At 37.4% G+C, this 19324-nt stretch overlaps 1 protein-coding gene across 3 annotated transcripts in view; it reads left to right on the top strand.

The window, feature by feature from the left end:
- NAV3 (neuron navigator 3) overlaps positions 1 to 19324 on the top strand; it is a 383583-nt gene that overhangs the window by 271970 nt on the left and 92289 nt on the right. For all 3 annotated transcript variants that reach the window (XM_032346929.1, XM_032346928.1, XM_032346927.1), the window contains exons 13-15: positions 16416 to 16548; positions 17199 to 17469; positions 18415 to 19123. In XM_032346929.1, coding sequence (XP_032202820.1) covers positions 16416 to 16548; positions 17199 to 17469; positions 18415 to 19123 — 1113 coding nt within the window. The remainder of the gene's footprint in view (positions 1 to 16415; positions 16549 to 17198; positions 17470 to 18414; positions 19124 to 19324) is intronic.

The raw sequence follows: 19324 nt of genomic DNA, 5'->3' as shown, positions 1-19324 counted from the left end.
AATTGAGAGAACACTCTTAGGGCGAAGTAGCTCAGTGTGACTGTATGCAAGGAAGAAATGGGGAACTAGGCTAAACCATACATTTTTTTTAAGATTTTATTTATTTGAGAGAGAGAGAATGAGAAAGAGAACATAAGAAGGGGGAGGGTTGGAGGGAGAAGAAGGCTCCCTGCTTAGCAGGGAGCCTGATACGGGGCTCAATCCCAGGACTCCAGGATCATGACCTGAGCTGAAGGCAGATGCTTAACCAACTGAGCCACCCAGGTACCCCTAAATTATAGACTTTAAAGAGTCTTTGTACCATGCTGAGTTTTAACAGCCATGCTAAGTAATTTGTTCTGGCTCTTTGGAGGATACATTGGAAACCCAGACCTGAGACAGACATAGCAATTATGAGATGGCAGTAGGCTACTGGAAGTGGAGAGATCATTAGTTAAGACAGTGGCAGTAGGGATAAGAAATGCAAATGGAGACAATACAAATCAGATTGAGCTTGGTGACCAATTGGATATAGAGACTAAAGTTATGCAAGATGGAGAACTCTAGGTTTTAGTCCTGGGCAGGTGCTCCCACGGTGATACCCAGGATGGTCATGCAGGATTTCATAGGTTGTACACTACTCAAATATGCATGGCTGAATGACTTTGTAGCTGAAATCTAGACCACACTACTTTCAAATCCATGCTCCCCTAGAACCATATAAAGACATTTGCTGTCAAGCTATGGGCAACCCTAGAAGGAACCCATATGGAAAATAGGAGACAGGGTAGATTGGAATAAACCCTACTGATAAAACTAAGTGTTGGTCCTAACATTTTAAATCATTTTGGCCTGAGATGAGTTTCTTAGATATCTTATTACTGAAGCTAACACAAGGTAGTATTAAATTCACTATTTGGAAGAGACATAAAATTCTCAAGATCAGTCCTATGAATCAACATCACCTAGGATGTGCTGCAACCAATGCTGGATTCTGCAATGATTATAGAATAAAGCCTGGTTCTTCTCCTTGAGAAGAAAAAGGAATAACATCACAACCTGCATCACAAACAACCAGGAAAGGAGGAGTTGCTTTTCTTTATTAACTATTTTTATTAACACATAATGTATTATTTGCCCCAGGGTTACAGGTCTGTGAAATGTCAGGCTTGCACACTTCACAGCACTCACCATAGCACATACCTTCCCCAATGCCCATAACCCAACCACCCTCTCCCTATCTCCCTACCCCCAGCAACCCTCAGTATGTTTTGTGAGATTAAGATTCTCTTATGGTTTGTCTCCCTCCCAATCCCATCTTGTTTCATTTCTTCCTACCCTACCCCCCAAACTGCCCACCCTGCCTCTCAACTTCCTCTTTTCAGGGAGATCATATGATAATTGTCTTTTTCTGTTAGACTTATTTCACTCAGCATAATACCCTCTAGTCCCATCGACATCATTGCAAATGGCAAGATTTCATTTCTTTTGATGGCTGCATAGTATTCCATTGGATATATATATACCACATCTTCTTTATCCATTCATCTGTTAATGGATATCTAGGTTCTTTCCATAGGTTGGCTATTGTAGACTTTTTCAGTGATAGTGTAGCTGGGTATTCTTGGCTGCACATTTTTCTCATTTAGTCCTCTGAATATACCATGCCAGTTCTTTCTGACCTGCCAGGTCTCTGTGGTTAAATCTGCTGACAATCTAATATTTCTACCATTGCATGTTACAGACTTCTTGTCCTGAGCTGCTTTCAGGATTTTCTCTTTGTCACTAAGACTTGTAAGTTTTGCTATTAGATGATGGATGGGGCTAGACATATTTTTATTGATTTTGAGGACAGTTCTCTATGCTTCCTGGATTTTGATGCTTGTTCCCTTGGCCATATGAGGGAAATTCTCTACTATAATTTGCTCTAGTATACCTCTGCCCCCTCTGTCTTTCTTCTTCTTCTGGAATCTCAATTATTCTAATATTGTTTCATCTTATGACATCACTTATCTTGTGAATTCTCCCCTCATGGTACAGTAGTTGTTTTTTTCTCTTTTGTTAGTTTCTTTATTCTCTGTCATTTGGTCTTCTATATCACTAATTCTCTTTTCTGCCTCATTTATCCTAGCAGCAAGAGACTTCATTTTTTATTTCACCTCATCAATGGCTTTTTTTTTTTTTTCAGCTTGGTTAGATTTTAGTTCTTTTATTTCTCCAGAAAGGGATTTTATTTCTCCAGACAGTGTTTCTCTAATATCTTCATGCCTTTTTTGAGCCCAGCTAGCTCCTTGTGATCCATCAATCTGAACTCTAGATCTGACATATTACTAATGTCCATATTGATTAGGTTCCTAGCTGTCAGTTCTGCCTCTTGTTCCTTGTGTGTATGTGGTGAATTTTTCTGCCTTGTCATTTTATCTGGATATGAATTTATGAATGAGAGAATAAAATACTAAAAGAGTGGCAAAAATAATCCCAAAAAATGTACGCAAACCAAACAGAAGAGATCCTAAACCAGGGGGAGAAGAAAGGGGTAAAAAGAAAAAAAAAATATATATATATATATATATATGACTGGTGAATAGAACAGAGCTACCGACTTTATTTTGTGTGTGTTTTGGTCTCTTAGAAGAAACTATATCCCAAAATTTTAAAGAAAAAAAAACTTATAAATATACAAAGATAAGAGTAAACACAATGAAGAGATGGAATTTGAATATAAAGATAAAAATTTAAAAAAAAATTCTAAAAAAGGAATTGATAAATTGGTTGGATAAAGAGAGAAAGAAAGAAAAAAGAGGAAAGAATTTGCTTAGGCTGAAGACTAGGACAATGCCCTGTGCTAGATTTAGGTTATATTTTGATCTATTGGAAGAAATTGTATCCCTAAGTTTTTTATATTAAAAAACACCCTATATGTATACAAAAAATAAGGTTGAATACAATGAAGGATAAGATATGAATATAATAATGAAGGTTAAAAAATTTTTTTAGAAAGATATTGTTAAGATTACCTAGTTAAAAAACGTTAAAAGAGAAGTTAAAAAATTGAAATATGAAAAAAATAAAGTTAAAAAATTTAATTTAACTTTGAAAGACTAAAGGATCATGGGGAGAAAGCCATGAATTCTATGCATTGCTGTCCCCTCGCTCTGGAGTTCTGCTTTTCTCCTTGATCAGAGAGCTTGGTCTTGGCTGGATTTTCTTACTGACCTTCTGGAGGAGAGGCTTGTTGCAGTGATTCTCAAATGTCTTTTTCTGAGGCAGAACTGCACCACCCTTGCCAGGGCCCGGGCTAAGTAATCTGCTCAGGTTCATTCTCTGAGCTTTTGTTCCCTGAACGTTTTCCATACTTCTTTGGAAGACAGGAATGAAAATGGCGGTCTCCTAGTCTCCAGCCCATGGCAGCTGAGAGCTCAGGACCCCTCCCCTCACTGCGCCCTCAGAGAAAAGCAGTTAAACACTCCCATCTCCCTGGTCTATGGCTGCACTGGGGCTCATCCAGCCTGTGACCAAGTGTTTCTGTCTCTGATGCATGGCCCCAAACACAACAGATTCCTGCCGCACTGCTCCTCCAGAGGAGGAAGGTCAGTCTCCCCGGATCTGCCACTTGTGGGGTTCCTGCTTGAAGAACAGTGGTCCAACTGTGCCTTGGATCATGGTTTCAGGTAACCCCGATCTGAAAGCTCACTCCTTGTCTCTTTCTCTGCAGCTGACTTCCCTGCTCCAATACCTGGCAGCTCTGGCACACTTAGACACCCCTGATCTTTCTGTGACTCCGTGGGACCTGAGACCACACTGTCCCCAGAGGGCTCTACCCCTGCTTAGCCTCTGGAGCAATATCCCTCAGTGGAGCAGACTTCTAAAAGTTCTGATTTTGTGCTCTGCTGCTCCACGGCTTGCTGGGAGCCGTCCCCTCCCCCCATGGTCTATCTTCCTGTCACTTCGTATTCACTTCTTTGCACATCCTATCTTTCAGAACGTGGTTGATTTTTCTGTTCCTAGAATTACTGCTCTTCTTTTCTTCTATCTCCTGTTGAGTTTGTAGGTGTTCAGAATGGTTTGATACATATCTAGCTGAACTCCTGCAGCCTGATAGCATCTCAGTCTGCTACTGCTCCACCATCTTGCCTCTCCCCTCAGGAGTTGCTTTTCATCCGATCCTTATATCATTCTCTCTCTCAGACCCTTCTGTTTGCCTTCACCAAACCCTGGGATGTTGATTTCTGCTCTAGTGATAGAAATCCCCCCCACACTTTTTAAAAATATTTTATTTATTTATTTGACAGAGACATAGCGAGAGAGGGAACACAAGCAGATGGGTGGGAGAGGGAGAGGCAGGCTCCCTGCCCAGCAGAGAGCCCAATGCAGGGCTCGATCCCAGGACCCTGGGATCATGACCTGAGCCCAAGGCAGATGCTTAATGACTGAGCCACCCAGACGTCCCAGAAATGCTCCTTTTTGGGGATCAAAGAGTGCTCTGGATGACAAAGTCTTTTTTGTTTGTTTGTTTGTTTGTTTTTAATCACATCTGGATATCACATCTCTCCTGTTTATGTTTTGAGCCTTTTCAACTCCTATAAATCCCCTAATTCTGCACTGTGCTAGGACTCTGTGACCTCTCTCTTGCTTGCTTCTGTTCTGCCTGACTTTCTTCTTGGGTGTGCCCTGACTCCACTTTGCTTGCCTGGGATGACAGATGATCTCTTGACCCACCACTGTTTCATCTTTTAAGCATCACCTTTTCTGAATCCTTACCTCCTGCTGGAAGGAACGCAAATAAATCTGATCAGATGTTATGGTTCAGGATCAGCAACAAAAACCACTGGACTGAAATCTTCTAGAAGGAAGCAGAATCAAATGACAGTTACTAAGCAGGGCTCAGAAACACAGAGAAAAGGTGTGGGAAATATAACAGTAGCCTGGGAGACACTGGCAACCTTTCAAACCTGGAAGGAGTTTGGGCAAAGCATCAGCAATGGGTTTATGCCTGGGAAATCTCAGGATCTGACACCTGGCCAGAAGCTTGCTGTCACCTCAGCCTTGCTTTCAAGTTTATTTCTTTCCCTGTTAAGGCAATTCAAGTGTCATTATTGCATTTTTTTTTTCTTTCTATATCCATGCATACAGTATAAGGAGACAGCACTTAGCTGTTTGTGATAGGAAATATAAATGACCATTTTGAAAGTGTGCCAGACAGGATCTGCTGCAAGTTTTCATTGTTACTGCTGCCATCTGTTGTTTTTCAGAGCTGGGACATGGATTTCCTGGCAAATATCTAATTGTGAACTGTCTTTCACCCCCTTTTAGAGATCTTCACTCACTAAAGTGACTGTTTTAAGTAGTGTTCTTTACCAAGACAGTGTTCTCAATGTTTTAAGATGGAGGAATCTGAAATGTTTTTATATTATCTATTTTAGATATCTCAGAGCAAAAATATTTCTTTATTGTTAAAAATATTTTTCTCTTAAAAGTGAATTCTTGTAACCTTAATGTAGGCTCTTTCAAGTAAGGTAACACAGAACAGGTTTGCATTTTCAACCTTGTTCACAGTTAGGTCTGCAGCTAAGTTGTTGAGCTTTATCTAAGCTCTTTTATTTCTACATAATGTTTCTCTTTCCACGCAACCTTGAAATTATAGTAATTTGGGTGCTTCTATTCTTCTGAAAGAAATAGCTAATGCCAAAAATATTTCAAGTGATAAAGAAGGTTTTTGAGAGGGGAGACAATTTAGCTAAAGATTAATAGCTGTGATTGCTATTTATTAAGTAAAATGCCTGTGGCTAAATGTTCAGATATCGAAAAAGCCTGCGAATTCTCAAAAGAAAGAATTATACATTTTTCTCAATAAAGCAAAAGTCATATCTCTATACTATCATACTGCTTTCTTTATTCTTAATATTTGCCATAATGAAACCATTCAATAAATGTTTCATGTACTACTGAGTAAAACTATGCATGGTAATAATTTTTTAGAGTAACAGCTAGTTTCAGTAATTTTGAGAAGGTTTTTGAAAGGCTTGAATTCTTAGTTAAATATATATTTTAAAGTTGTAGTCTGCCTTAAAGAAAAGCCTCTGGACATCATTATAAAAGCTAAAGCAGCATTGTATTACTAAAGAAATCACTAAATAGGTCAGTGGAACATACTTGATGATCATTAAAAATACCCTAATATGTGTCATATATTAAGGTTTGATAAGTGAACCATAATAATAAATAGAAAGAAATACTTACCAAAGTTTCTCACCTTACCACAAAAATGGAATATCAAAGAAGGGAAAGGAAGAGAAATCAAATTATATATCTAATATTTCTTGGGAGAAGATATTATAGAAGCAAGATTGATGGAATTGGTTAAAATATTTTTGAAACTTATATATTAAAATGTCAAAAAAATAGATAATCACTAATTAAAGTAAAAACCCAGAAATAGAGGGGAAAGATATTTGAAAGAATTTGTACATATAAAAATGTAATACAAATAACTTAAACTGTGAAAAAGACATAGATGATTTATGGATTTAACAATAGCCAATAAACCTACTGAACATTTAATCTCAAAATTTAATCAATGTAGATTAAAACTAAACTGAGCAATTTTCAGATTACTGACAAAAACCATGTTACCTGAAACTACTAGGATTTTGTAGGGTTAATATAGGTATATGGCTGGCAAGAATAGAAAATGATGTGTTCTTCAGCAGTTACATTGCATCTGTAGTGTTTCAAATGTTTTTATCCTGTGAATCACTAATTCCCTTTCTAGGAATTTATGTCAAGAAAATAATCTTGAATGTAACCTTTTATGTAAACATGAATGTACAAAGGTATTCACTGAAGTCTTACTTAGAAGAGTAAGAAAATTACAAAGTATATCATATTTCCTAAAACAGAAATGGTTAAATATATAATAATTTATATGATATCATTGTGTCAGAAAGATTTTAAGGACATTCAAAATCATGAAAATGTCATATAAAATAAGTGATTAATGAATAACAGATACTGATATTATAATCAGCAAGGTCTCAGCCAGATTAATTGGTTTCTGTTCATACAGTGCATCTAGAAAATGAATGGATAGAAATCAGCAAAATGTTAGTGGTTGTTTCTTCTGGGTGGGATTGCTGATGATTCACTCTGTCTCTTTTATATATGTTGGGACTGCCTAGTTTTACACAATAAGCACATACTGGCTTTGAAATTAATATAAGATATAAAATGATGCCAGTGGATCTTAATGAGTCCTTGGGTTAACTCTCATGTCATACGTTATAGTCTCAGCTTATGACTAACAGAAACTTTTAAATAAACTTGTACCTATTCCAACCATATAACAGCATCATGAAAATGAATACTGGAAGAAGCTAGCAAAATTACAGTAAGCGTTATGCTAGTAATGGGTTTCTGCAAAGTAATTTTAAGTAAGATCATTTTATCTCTTGTGATTTCAGCTCATATTATAATAAAAACAAAAATAGATGTTTCTTATCTGCTTCAGATATCATTAAAACATACAAATCTGCCTGACTGCATAAATTCATTTCACGCTAACATCCTTCATCCCATTTAACCACATCTACTTAGGGCTTTCTTTTGTAAAGAACAAGGGCTTTTCATTTTTCATTTATCTTACCTTATCTGATGCTACAATATAAGAAATCTTCATTTTTTGTTTTCTAGAGAAAAGAAAAGGGAACTAAAAGTTTAGTACCTTGAGTTTATTGATTGCTCTCCTTACCCACAACCCACCTGGTAGAAATGTAATCTCTATGAATGTTTCATAGGTAAATACATAGCATTTTGTACATACTAAAAATAATGAAAATAGAAAGGTTTTTACTTTATGTTTACATGAATTATCAGTTTATGAAGAGTTATACACTTAAATTATGATACAGTAGACTATCAGTTTCCCATGGTATGTGAAACTAATGTTTCCAAGTGCAAACTGAATTTGGGATTAAAATTATATTTTGAATCCTACTGATGGATTCTTTACTTTTCTGAAAATACATTCATGCCTCTGGTGTCTAACCAATAAAAGAAAACTAAAAAAAATCTCTACTCATAGAATGCTTCTGACACCAAATGTTTGGGGCTTTTCCCACAGCAATCAATTCTCTCACCCCAGCTGCCAGTCCTACAGTTGAATTCAACTCAAGTCTGGCACTATCTGGATGTGAACATCAGATCCCATAAGTTAAGGCTTCAGTCCCAAACGACTTCCCCCACTTCAGATACCAATTGCAAGTCCAAGCTTCCTATATTTTTGACTTACTGGCTACAATGGGGGTTCCCACAACTCCCTCCACATTTGGTAATTTGCTAGGATGCCTCACAAAATTCAGGGTAGCAGCTATTTATATTTACTAGTTTGTTATAAAGAATATGGCAAAAGATACTGAACATTATCTGAACAGCCAATAGCAGAGGTACATAGGGCAAAAATTAGAGAAGGAGTATAGAACTTCCATGCCCTCTCCTGGCACACGAGGCTCCCAACACCTCCATGTATTCACCATCTTGGAAACTCTCCAAAACTTGTAATTTATGAATTTTTATGGAAGCTTCATCACATAGGCATGATACATTATTAACTGAATATTCTGCCTCTCTCCCATCCCAGAGGACAGAGGTGTGGGATAAGTCGATAAATGATCTCATCTTACATAGTCACAAAGTAAGGCCTGAACTATAATTCATCCACTCATTCTACACTTAAATGTGCAAATGATTATGAATTGGGGTAAAAAAACAACAACAACAACAACAACAGTGAGCTATCTGGAGCCAACCAAGGGTTTCCTCATTAGAACAGAAGATACTTCTATTACTCAGGAAATTCCAAGAGGCTCAGGAGCCCTATGTTAGGTACTGGGGTTGAAGACCAGATATTAGAACAAGAGATGATCCTGGTACCCTTATCACTCATGAAATTATGAAAGTTTAGGAGCTCTATATCAGGAATCCAAGAAAGAGAGAAATAAATATATATTTATTATGATGTCACACCAACCAAGAACAAATTCTACCATTTTTACCTCCAAATATATCTTGAGAGTGCCTTCTTTTAAGTATTGCCCCCGTCAGAAACAAGAAAGTCACAATAGCCTCCTCGTTGAGCTTCTTGCTTCCTTTGTTCCTTACCTCCTGTATATTCATAATACTAAAATACTTGTTAAAATATATATCCTCATGTCATTTAACTGCTTAAATCTATTTGATGTTTTTATTTTGCCTCTAAGGAGGTTGAGTTTCTCCACATTGTCTGTAAAATCCCTTAGGGGCTAGCCATGCCTACTTTTGCAATCTCAGAACTTCCCCATTTCCCCTTGCCTGCTGTACCTTGACTTCTGCTGTTTCTGGGTCTTTACACTTTTCTCTTCTTTCTTCAATGTTCTCTCCTCCACCACTTTCACAGATGGCCTTTCTTCAGCCTTCACTTGTTTACATAATGCTTATTTAAAATTACCTCTTCAAAGAGATGGTTCTTTCTTCACTCAAACTTAGCAGGTCCCTCTAACTGGTTTCTCCCTCACCTTTTCCCTTTGATTTTTTTTTTTTTTTAACCAAAGTTCAAAATTATTTGCCCACTGAGGGGTTAGGATGAGTGAATGAATCAGATGAAGGCTATAGATTGTTACTATGTGAGACTAGATCATTTATTGATTTATTTTGCAAATGTGGAGAAACTGTCATGGGCCAGATGCCAACCTGGGTACAGAGATTCCAGGAAACAAGCCACTCTCCTTGCCCTCAAACATGATCCTGTGGCTAAAATAGCTTTGTGAGCAGATAAACTGCAGTACAGTGGAAGCATGCTAGAGTAAAACACAGATGTGGAAGAATTAGTTTCCTTGGATTTCATGAGAGGATTCACAGGGAAAAAGACATTACAACTAGATTCTAAACTTGCTCTTAAACTCTACTATTTTTGCATAATTAATGAACATTGGCAGGATGAAATACCTTTGAAGGTAAGACACCTGGGTGGCTTAGGTTATGGTCCCAGAGTCTTAGGGTCAAGTCCCACATTGGGCTCCTTGCTTGATGGGGAGCCTCCTTCTCCCTTTGCCATCTCTTATCCTGCTTTTGCTCTCTATCTCTGACAAGTATATGAATGAAATCTTAAAAAAAAAGAAAAAGAAAAAGAAAAAAAAAACACTTTTGGAAAGTATAAGCTAAAACTAAAACTAAAAAAAAAAAAAACAAAAAAAAAACCCTGCAATTAAAGACCATTTACATTTTATAATTTGAGGAGAATATATATATTCCTCATGACCTGAACCAAAATCAAGGGTTGGACTGCTAATAACTGAGCCACCCAAGCTCTCCAAAAGAGTATTTTTAACATAAAATTATAAAATTATTTTTAGCATGTTCTTGTTGTTATATACTTGGGTTTTTCCAATTCAGAAGTCTGTTTTTTTCTTTAAAATGAAATATTTTTCCAGGGAAATGCTGAATAAATCTTTGTTGAAATACACTACATTGCTTTCTGTCAATGACCCTGAAGTAATATAGAATTTACACTTCAGTGGTTGCAATGCTCAAACTTGACAGGTAGTGCATTGTGTTTGCTGATAAACAAAGAAAGAAAGAAAGAAGATATGGCATAAGTCTAAGTGGTTTTGTGTTTATTTAGTTTTGAGAAGAAATTAATTGGTTTAACATAATGGTGCCAAAGCACAAAGCCTAGATAGACCCCATATTCTTTGTATTTTTTAAATTATTATTGCAGATGTCATGGTGTCTAAGTATATATATATATTTTAAAAGTGTCTGTCTCTTCTTTTGTGTATTATTTAAATTGCCATAAATAACGGAAATACAAAACAAAGCTATCTTGGAATAGGGTGTTTTTTGAAGTGATGCTTTCATTTTGTTATGCAAATGTTGTCTACTTTTCCCTTAGAAAGAATGAGTGTATCCAGAACTTTCTACACAACATTCTCATAATTGGAATTGCATTAGGGTTAGAACACAGTACTTCTAGAGGAATCAGTAGTAATATGCATGTTTATTTAGATCATTAATGGAGTATTTAATGAGCTATCAAATTGAGATTGAGGTTACTATTAGATGCCTGAAGTATCAGAATTATTTATTGAAAGAAAATGTGTTTTACTTGTTCATGTAGAAGTAGGACAGTTGACCAGGCAATATGAACTATTGTAGAGCCTGGCTGAGTACCTGCTGTATGAATTGCTACTACACAAAAAATGACTGTGTTGAAAAATAGCCTTTTCCTCCAGAATTCGTTTTAAATCTGCAAACTTATTTTACCTGTTCTTTAGTTAGGTGCACCTGGGCAGCTCAGTTGGTTGGGCATCTGACTCTTGATTTTGGCTCAGGTCATGATCTCAGGGTTGTGAGACTGAGACCTGTGTTGGGCTCTGTGCCAGGCATGGAGTTTGCTTAAGATTCTCCTGCTTTCTCCTTTCTCCTGCTCTGTCTCTCTCTCTCTTTAAGGATAATAATAATAACAATAGTAATAATAATAATTTAATTAATATTTCAAAATTCTTCATTATAAAAAGGAAGAAAAAGAAGACCTTGAACATATAATACATCTGTTTTCAAGCAGGTCTACTTCTGCTTGAATTCAGAGGTACATATGAGGGTCAGAGCTACAAATGCACGACCAGATAAATAAAATAGATCCCTAGATCCCTAGCCCCATTGAGTTATTGAACATTTAAATACGCACTCTTAAAAGACATGCCAAAAAAAAAAAAAAATCATTCTGTTCTTGGAAAAGTTAGTAATCTAGTGTATATCTAAATTGTCACTTGCCAACAGGCTAACTGGCTACATTTTTGGCTTTTAACTGAAATAATTTTTTCCCTATAGTTCTGAGTTTTGACATATGCCTCAAGCCATGTATGGCCACCATGAATCTTCACCTACTTCTGACCACTGGCCGTCACTGGTCATCCCACATATCTGTCATTTTGTCTGTTCTAAAATGTCACACAAGTAGAATATAGGAGAATGTTCTTAACAGTTTTATTCATAGTATTTAAAAACTGGGAACAATCCAATGTGTAAATGCAATCTATGTGGATAAGATCCACAGATTTGTCATGTATTGAGCTGTCCTAGATTGTTGAGAAAAATTTAGGAGCGTAACAGATCTGTAACTTGGAAGAGAAAGAGAGTTGCCCTTTTATAAATAATATCGTCAAGAATTCTTAGCACATCTTAATGAAATTAAAAATGAAAGGATGGAGAAAATATATTGATGAGGCTTGAGACCTCAGAGCTAATTATGTGAGTAAATTATCTTTTTTTCAGTAAAAAAACCCTATTTTTATGAAGCTTTTTCAACTTAATTAAGTGTGCCATAATAAATAAGATTAATTGCATACTAGCCAGGGAGAATTCTGGTATCCACAAAAATCAAAGATGAAAGTCAAAATCACAGGATAGATTAGGAAGATAATGTTGTCATCAATCAAAATTTGTCCCTTTGAGTTTGTTTAGCAAAGAAATGTGTTGAACAAAATTTTCTCAAAATCTACATTTATTATGGGATTTGTTCTAACTTAACATTACTGGATAGAAGCAGCATTTTCCAAAGTAAAATCATTTCATTCATTTAACAAACATCTACTAGTCATCTCTTCAGCAGTAGACAACATGGAATGTACTGGGATTATAAAGATAAATCAAATACAATCCTGACTTTGGGTAAATCAGATTATGATCAAGAATATAGAAAGGCACAAAAAATGGATATAACAGGTGATAGATGCTACATTATAGTGATTAACATAGATTATTTTATCACTCCACAATATTCGTATTGAGAAATAATTCTTCAACTCTTCAAATAGGTGATAGAAGCTTTGCCATGCCATACATATTACACTCACCTCTAATTAAAACAGCTTACCATGTTATATTGTCATCTTTTGTTTAAATTTTTGTTTTCAACAATAAACACTGAGTTCTTCAAGGAGAGGGGTTATAATTTACTCATTGCTTAATGAAACGGAGTGGATACTTACTAATAACTTTTATGGAAGGAAGGACAAGCAGAGGCAGTGCATATATGGAAAAGGGTGGCGGTGTTACCTGCAGCTGAGAAGGATTTTTCAAGGATTAGTGATAACTAAGAATAGAGCTAGGAAGAGAGGAAAAAACACTTAGATTTTATGACAGAAAAATTAATAGGTAATGTCAGTAACTTGAAAGCGAGAATAATGTTTAAGGAGAAATGATGGAATCTAGCAGAGTGATTTTGAGATGTTGAAAAGACATCCTAGACACACTGTCCAGTAGAAGGCTGGAAATGCTTATTTGGTAGTCAGGAACAAGTCTGGTTAAAGATGTGAATCTAAATGTCAAAACCACAGAGGTGATATGGAAGTTATGGAAGACTAGGGAATTTCCAAGAAAGAATGTAAAAGGTGAGTTAAGATACATTTCTAAATATTGACGAATTCAAAGGAATCCCATAGAAGAGGAAAAAGTAAAGGATTTGCAGGACTCTGTGAACTTTGCAAAGACCTTGAAGACTCATTATTGATATATTTCAAGAGAGAAGGGGTGAAAAGCTCGGAGGCAGGGGAGCATAATGCTAATCAAGCCATGGAACATAATTCCTGGGTTCAAATCCCAAGTCAATCATGTGCTCTTAGGCATGTCATTTAACCTACCTGAAACCACCTCCCTCCCTCTCTTCTTTCCTTCCTTCCTTCCTCCCTCCCCCCTCCTCTCTCTCTTTCTCTCTTTCTTTCTTTCTCTCTCTCTCTTTCTTTCTTTCTTTCTTTCTTTCTCTTTTAAGATTTTATTTATTTATTTTCAGAGAGAGAGAGAGCACACAAGCAGGGGGAATGGCAGGCAGAGGGAGAAGCAGCGTCCCGCCTGATGTGCGACTCCGTTTCAGGATCCTAGGATGGTGACATGAGCCAAAAACCGATGCTTAACTGACTGAGCCACCCAGGCACCCCCTACCTTAATCTTTGCAATGCCTGTCTCATAGATTTATTTGAGGATTATATAATATAAAGTAATTAGAAGAGTAGGACACATAGTAAGCACTCAATTCATGGATTTATTGACCTTTGTAAAAGCAATTCCAGTATTAGGAAGAAGATTCTGGAATCCAGAGGAGAAGAGAGAAATAACACTATACTTTTAAAATTTGAGGAAAATTACGTTTTTTGAAGTTTTTGTTTTAATTCCAGTTGATATACAGTGTTACATTAGTTTCAGGTGTAGAATACATGATTCAACACTTCCATACCTCACTTGGTGCTCATCAGAAGTTCCTCGTTACTTCCCATCACCTGTTTCATGCATCCCACTATCTGCCTTCCCTCCGATAACTATCAGTTTGCTCCCTATAGTTAAAAGTCTGTTTCTTGGTTTGTCTCTCTCTACTCTCCCTCTCTTTTCCCCCTTTCCTCACTTGTTTTGTCTCTTAAAGTCCACGTATGGGTAAAATCATGTGGTACTTGTGTTTCTGTGACTTATTTTGCTTGGTGTAGGCTAGTTCTATGTTTAAGTCTTTAAGGAACCTCCATACTGTTTCCCACAGTGGCTGCACCAGTTTTCATTCCTACCAACAGAGCATGAAGGTTCCTTTTTCTCCATATCCTTGCGAACACTTGTTGTTTCTTGTGTTGTTGATTTTAGCCATTCTAACGGTATGAGGTAATATGTCATTGTGGTTTTGATTTGCGTTTCCCTGATGATAAGTGATGATGAGCATCTTTTTATGTGTCTGTTGGCCATCTGCACGTCTTCTTTGGAGAAATGTCTTTCATGTCTTCTGCCCATTTTTCATTGGATTATGCTATCAGGAGCTAATATCACAAACAAAATATACAGCTAGGGAAGGATCATCATTAACACTGTTTGCTATAAATTCAAATTTTATTTTCTTCTTGATAGTTGCATTTCTTATTGGTTTCATGTGTGATCTCAACATATCACTGTTATTTTGAATTTATGACACACCTCATAAAACACACATACCAGAGGAGGAAAACTATCAGTTCACCACTGTTCCTCTGTGGTTTGCTTATGCTTTCATTATGGATATTCTCCTAATGTAGACATTGTTTTTAAAGACACTTACCCATTTTATGAAACTTAACTTTTGTCTGTATCTAATATATGTATCCTATGGGTGTGAATTTGTTTAACAGAGCACAGGTAAGCAGCAGGACAGCACAGTAGACTGAGAACCAGCCAGTAAATGAGGGAACTGGGTCCCACCCCTTTGAACTGCAGAGCTGCCATTCTCATTCAAGTTACCCTGTTTATCCTACGTTACTTCCACATCATCTGACACATTGACTCAATGAGAGTGCACACATTAGCCTGCACATGAATATTAATATAGCCTATTTTGTTTTTTCTTCTTTAGATTAAAAACAAATATATTCAGAATTTCAAATATTTTTTTCTTATGTCCCAATGGATTGCCTTGTTCATCCTGTGAGGCGAGTGCATTCTATTTCGGAATCTATGGCTTTGGTAAAGAAAAGTCTCTGAAGAAGGGAAGTAACAGGGCCAGATGTGAATTTTTGTGATCATTTTGATCATTGACCCAAATTTAGCAATGAAGTTGTATTGAGAAAGACCACAGGCAGGAAGGCCAAATAAGAGGTTATTGTTTATTGATTGCAGGCCAGAAACTGTGAGGTATGGCAGGAGTGATGATACGATAGAAATGAAACTCAAAGTTCAAGTGTTGGTGAATCCTTAGTAGTTGCTATGGTAGGAGAAAGAATGTGGAATGGGGGCGCCTGGGTGGCTCAGTGGGTTAAGCCGCTGCCTTCGGCTCGGGTCATGATCTCAGGGTCCTGGGATCGAGTCCCGCATCGGGCTCTCTGCTTAGCAGGGAGCCTGCTTCCCTCTCTCTCTGCCTGCCTCTCCATCTACTCTGCCTGCCTCTCCATCTACTTGTGATTTCTCTCTGTCAAATAAATACATAAAAAAAAATCTTTAAAAAAAAAAAAAAAAAAAAGAATGTGGAATGACTTACTGATTCCTAACTGAAGCACAGTTGTTGGGTGTGTGTGTGTGTTTTGTTTTTTAAACTCTTAGAACAAAAACAACATGCTATGTTGCTTTTTCCAGGGGGAAAATCACTGGTGGTTTTATTCTTTTCTGATACCATGCCGTATTTGTTTTAGTGTTTTCATTCATTCTATAGATACTCCCCTGGAGCCTGGATCTGTACTAAACAGTGATTCTTTGCAAATATCAGATAAGGTTATCCTCAGGCCTGCTTTCAATTTCTTTTGTAATATGATTCTCCTAAAATGGAAAGTCAATAATATTTCATCATGAGATTAAAAAAGTGAGGATTATCTTCCTGATACATGATTAATGTTATATGGAAATATAGGTGACTTCCCTCAAGCCTCCTGTGTGTAGCTCATTGCTGCTGTGTGTCTTGCCTTTAGCTGGGATGACAGCAGCTCTGTGAGCAGTGGTCTCAGTGACACCCTTGATAATATCAGCACGGACGACTTGAACACCACATCCTCGGTCAGCTCTTACTCCAACATCACAGTCCCCTCCAGGAAGAACACACAGGTGAGAATTGCCTGCCTTCTTTCTCCAGTACTTCTCCCAGGTTTACTCCCCAAACCGTTTCATCTGAGATTAAAATATAGCATGACCTTTGAATCTGATATAATCGTATAAACAGAAGCAACTTGTGTTTATGTATTTTTTTCCTATTGATTACAGGCCAACCGAGAAAGACTTACTGTTCCATATCTCTTTTTATAATATTGATATTTTTAACCCTAAAAATTATTTTAATAGCCTCATTTTTAGATAGTTCTTGATTAATTTTATATTGATCTCTGAAATAAATCACTACATCTCTTGAGAATGGTAAATCAAGAGTGGATATTAGATAATTAAGTTTTATCTTGTCCTCCTTTCCCTTGTTAAACTTGACATAGAAAATTCCTTCCTCTCTGGAGTATTTAATTTGGGGTTTTCTGCACATATTTATTCTGACATTCTCTAATATGTGCAAGTAAGAATTACGTGGCCAAAATTAATGAAACTTAAATGAAGACATAGATAAAAATAGGAGTCTTTGGAATTCTTTTGAAATATAAATCCGTGCCTTTTTTTTTTTTTTAACCAGTTATCTGAAGGTACATTCCAGGGCCTATTCACACTTCATAGATTTTTCTGCCCCAAGTTTCTTTGTAATATTTTCCCCATAGCTGAAGACAGATTCCGAGAAACGTTCTACGACAGATGAGACATGGGATACTACCGAGGAGCTGAAAAAACCAGAGGAGGACTTAGACAGCCATGGGGATGGCACTGGCAAGTGGAAAGGTGTTTCCTCAGGACTTCCTGAAGACCCCGAGAAGACAGCACAGAAAGCCTCCCTGTCCATCTCCCAGACAGGTTCCTGGAGAAGGGGCATGTCTGCCCAAGGAGGAGCGTCCTCTAGGCAGAAAGCTGGAACGAGCGCACTCAAGACCCCGGGTAGGCTTGTCACTTCACAGCTGTTATGCAAAAATGTTTTAATTTACGGTTTCCATTCCATCTTTGTTCACGTTAATACGAGCTTTATTTTTAATTAAATCATATTCTTCTCTGTATAGTTATTCTTTTCCATGTAAATTTCACATACTTTACCATAGAAGTCCACATGAATATAACAATCTAGGCGTTCTTGAGGGAGCACCATTATAATTTGGGGCTATTGAGTGTCTTTATTCTGCCATAGTCATTTCTGTTCATGCGGAAATAAAAGAAGTCGGCTTAATAAAAATAAGATTGCTTTCCTTCTGCCTTCCTTATGAAAGTTTGGACTATTTATGTTAAATATGCCACTAAATTTCACTATCACCACTGAGAGGCAAGAGCAATCACACTAATGTGATGGGTTGGACGGCTGGAGATTTGAAACACCATTTGTGAATTATACTTTAAGAAAGAAGAGAGTGAAAGACTTCTGCCAAATTGTACTATCTTTTTTTTTTTTAAGACTTTTTTCCCTATTTTAAAAATGGTGCCTAATTTTAAATAGTGCTACGGGAGGTATTGTTGTACCAGGGGACTCTAAGTAGAAGTGTCTTCCAGATATTCAAATGAATTCTTTTTCTAGCACTTAGCTTGATAAGATTAAGTGCTATCCTGATAAAGGAAGAGAGTTGTGAGATATAAGACAGTAACAAACTGCAAAAATATGTGTTTTCATTTTATCTCCTTCATCACTCGTCACATTTCCTCGAAGAGCCGTATTTTTATAGCTTTGTAGGCAATCCTCTTGGTATGTTCAAGCTTGGACCTATTGAGATCTAAATAAATAGATAGAAACTGAAGTAATTTAAGATGTATTCACATTTTTACACGTCATTTACAGAAAGGTTACTGTGTTCATCAAAATGCACATGCATGTATATTTGTGTATTTCTCGTTAATTAGGGAAAACGGATGATGCCAAAGCTTCAGAGAAAGGCAAAACTCCCCTAAAAGGGTCATCTCTACAGAGGTCTCCTTCAGATGCAGGAAAAAGCAGCGGAGATGAGGGGAAAAAGCCCCCGTCGGGCATTGGAAGATCAGCTGCTCCCAGCTCTTTTGGATTTAAGAAACCAAGCGGAGTAGGGTCATCTACTATGATCACAAGCAGTGGGGCAACAATAACAAGCGGGTCGGCCACCCTGGGTAAAATTCCCAAATCTGCTGCCATTGGTGGGAAGTCAAATGCAGGGAGAAAAACCAGTCTGGACGGTTCCCAGAATCAGGAAGATGGTGTGCTGCATGTGGGCTCCAAGACCTCCCTCCAGTACCGTAGTTTGCCTCGCCCTTCCAAATCCAGCACCAGCGGCATCCCCGGCCGAGGTGGCCACAGGTCCAGCACCAGCAGCATCGATTCCAATGTCAGCAGCAAGTCGGCTGGTGCCTCCACCTCGAAACTCAGAGAACCCACTAAGATTGGGTCAGGGCGCTCGAGCCCCGTCACTGTCAACCAGACAGACAAGGAGAAGGAAAAAGTAGCAGTCTCAGATTCAGAGAGTGTTTCTTTGTCAGGTTCCCCCAAATCCAGCCCTACCTCTGCCAGTGCCTGTGGGACACAAGGGCTCAGGCAGCCAGGATCCAAGTATCCTGACATTGCCTCACCTACGTTTCGAAGGTAAGAATGTGTAAAATGACGCTGGGAAAAAAGAAAATGCTATACTGTAGGATTCACGGGAACTGTTTAATAAATATAAATAATCCATGTGTGTCCTAAATCCTGTATCCTAAACGTGTGTGCGTGTGTGCACGCGCGCGCACACACACACACACATTTAGGATATACATGTATATCCTAAATGTGTGTTCTAAAGTTCAT

The sequence above is a fragment of the Mustela erminea genome, chromosome 6 (genome assembly GCF_009829155.1).
Source record: "Mustela erminea isolate mMusErm1 chromosome 6, mMusErm1.Pri, whole genome shotgun sequence".
In the NCBI taxonomy this organism is placed as follows: Eukaryota; Metazoa; Chordata; class Mammalia; order Carnivora; family Mustelidae; genus Mustela; species Mustela erminea.
This window is presented reverse-complemented; position numbering and strand designations above follow the sequence as displayed.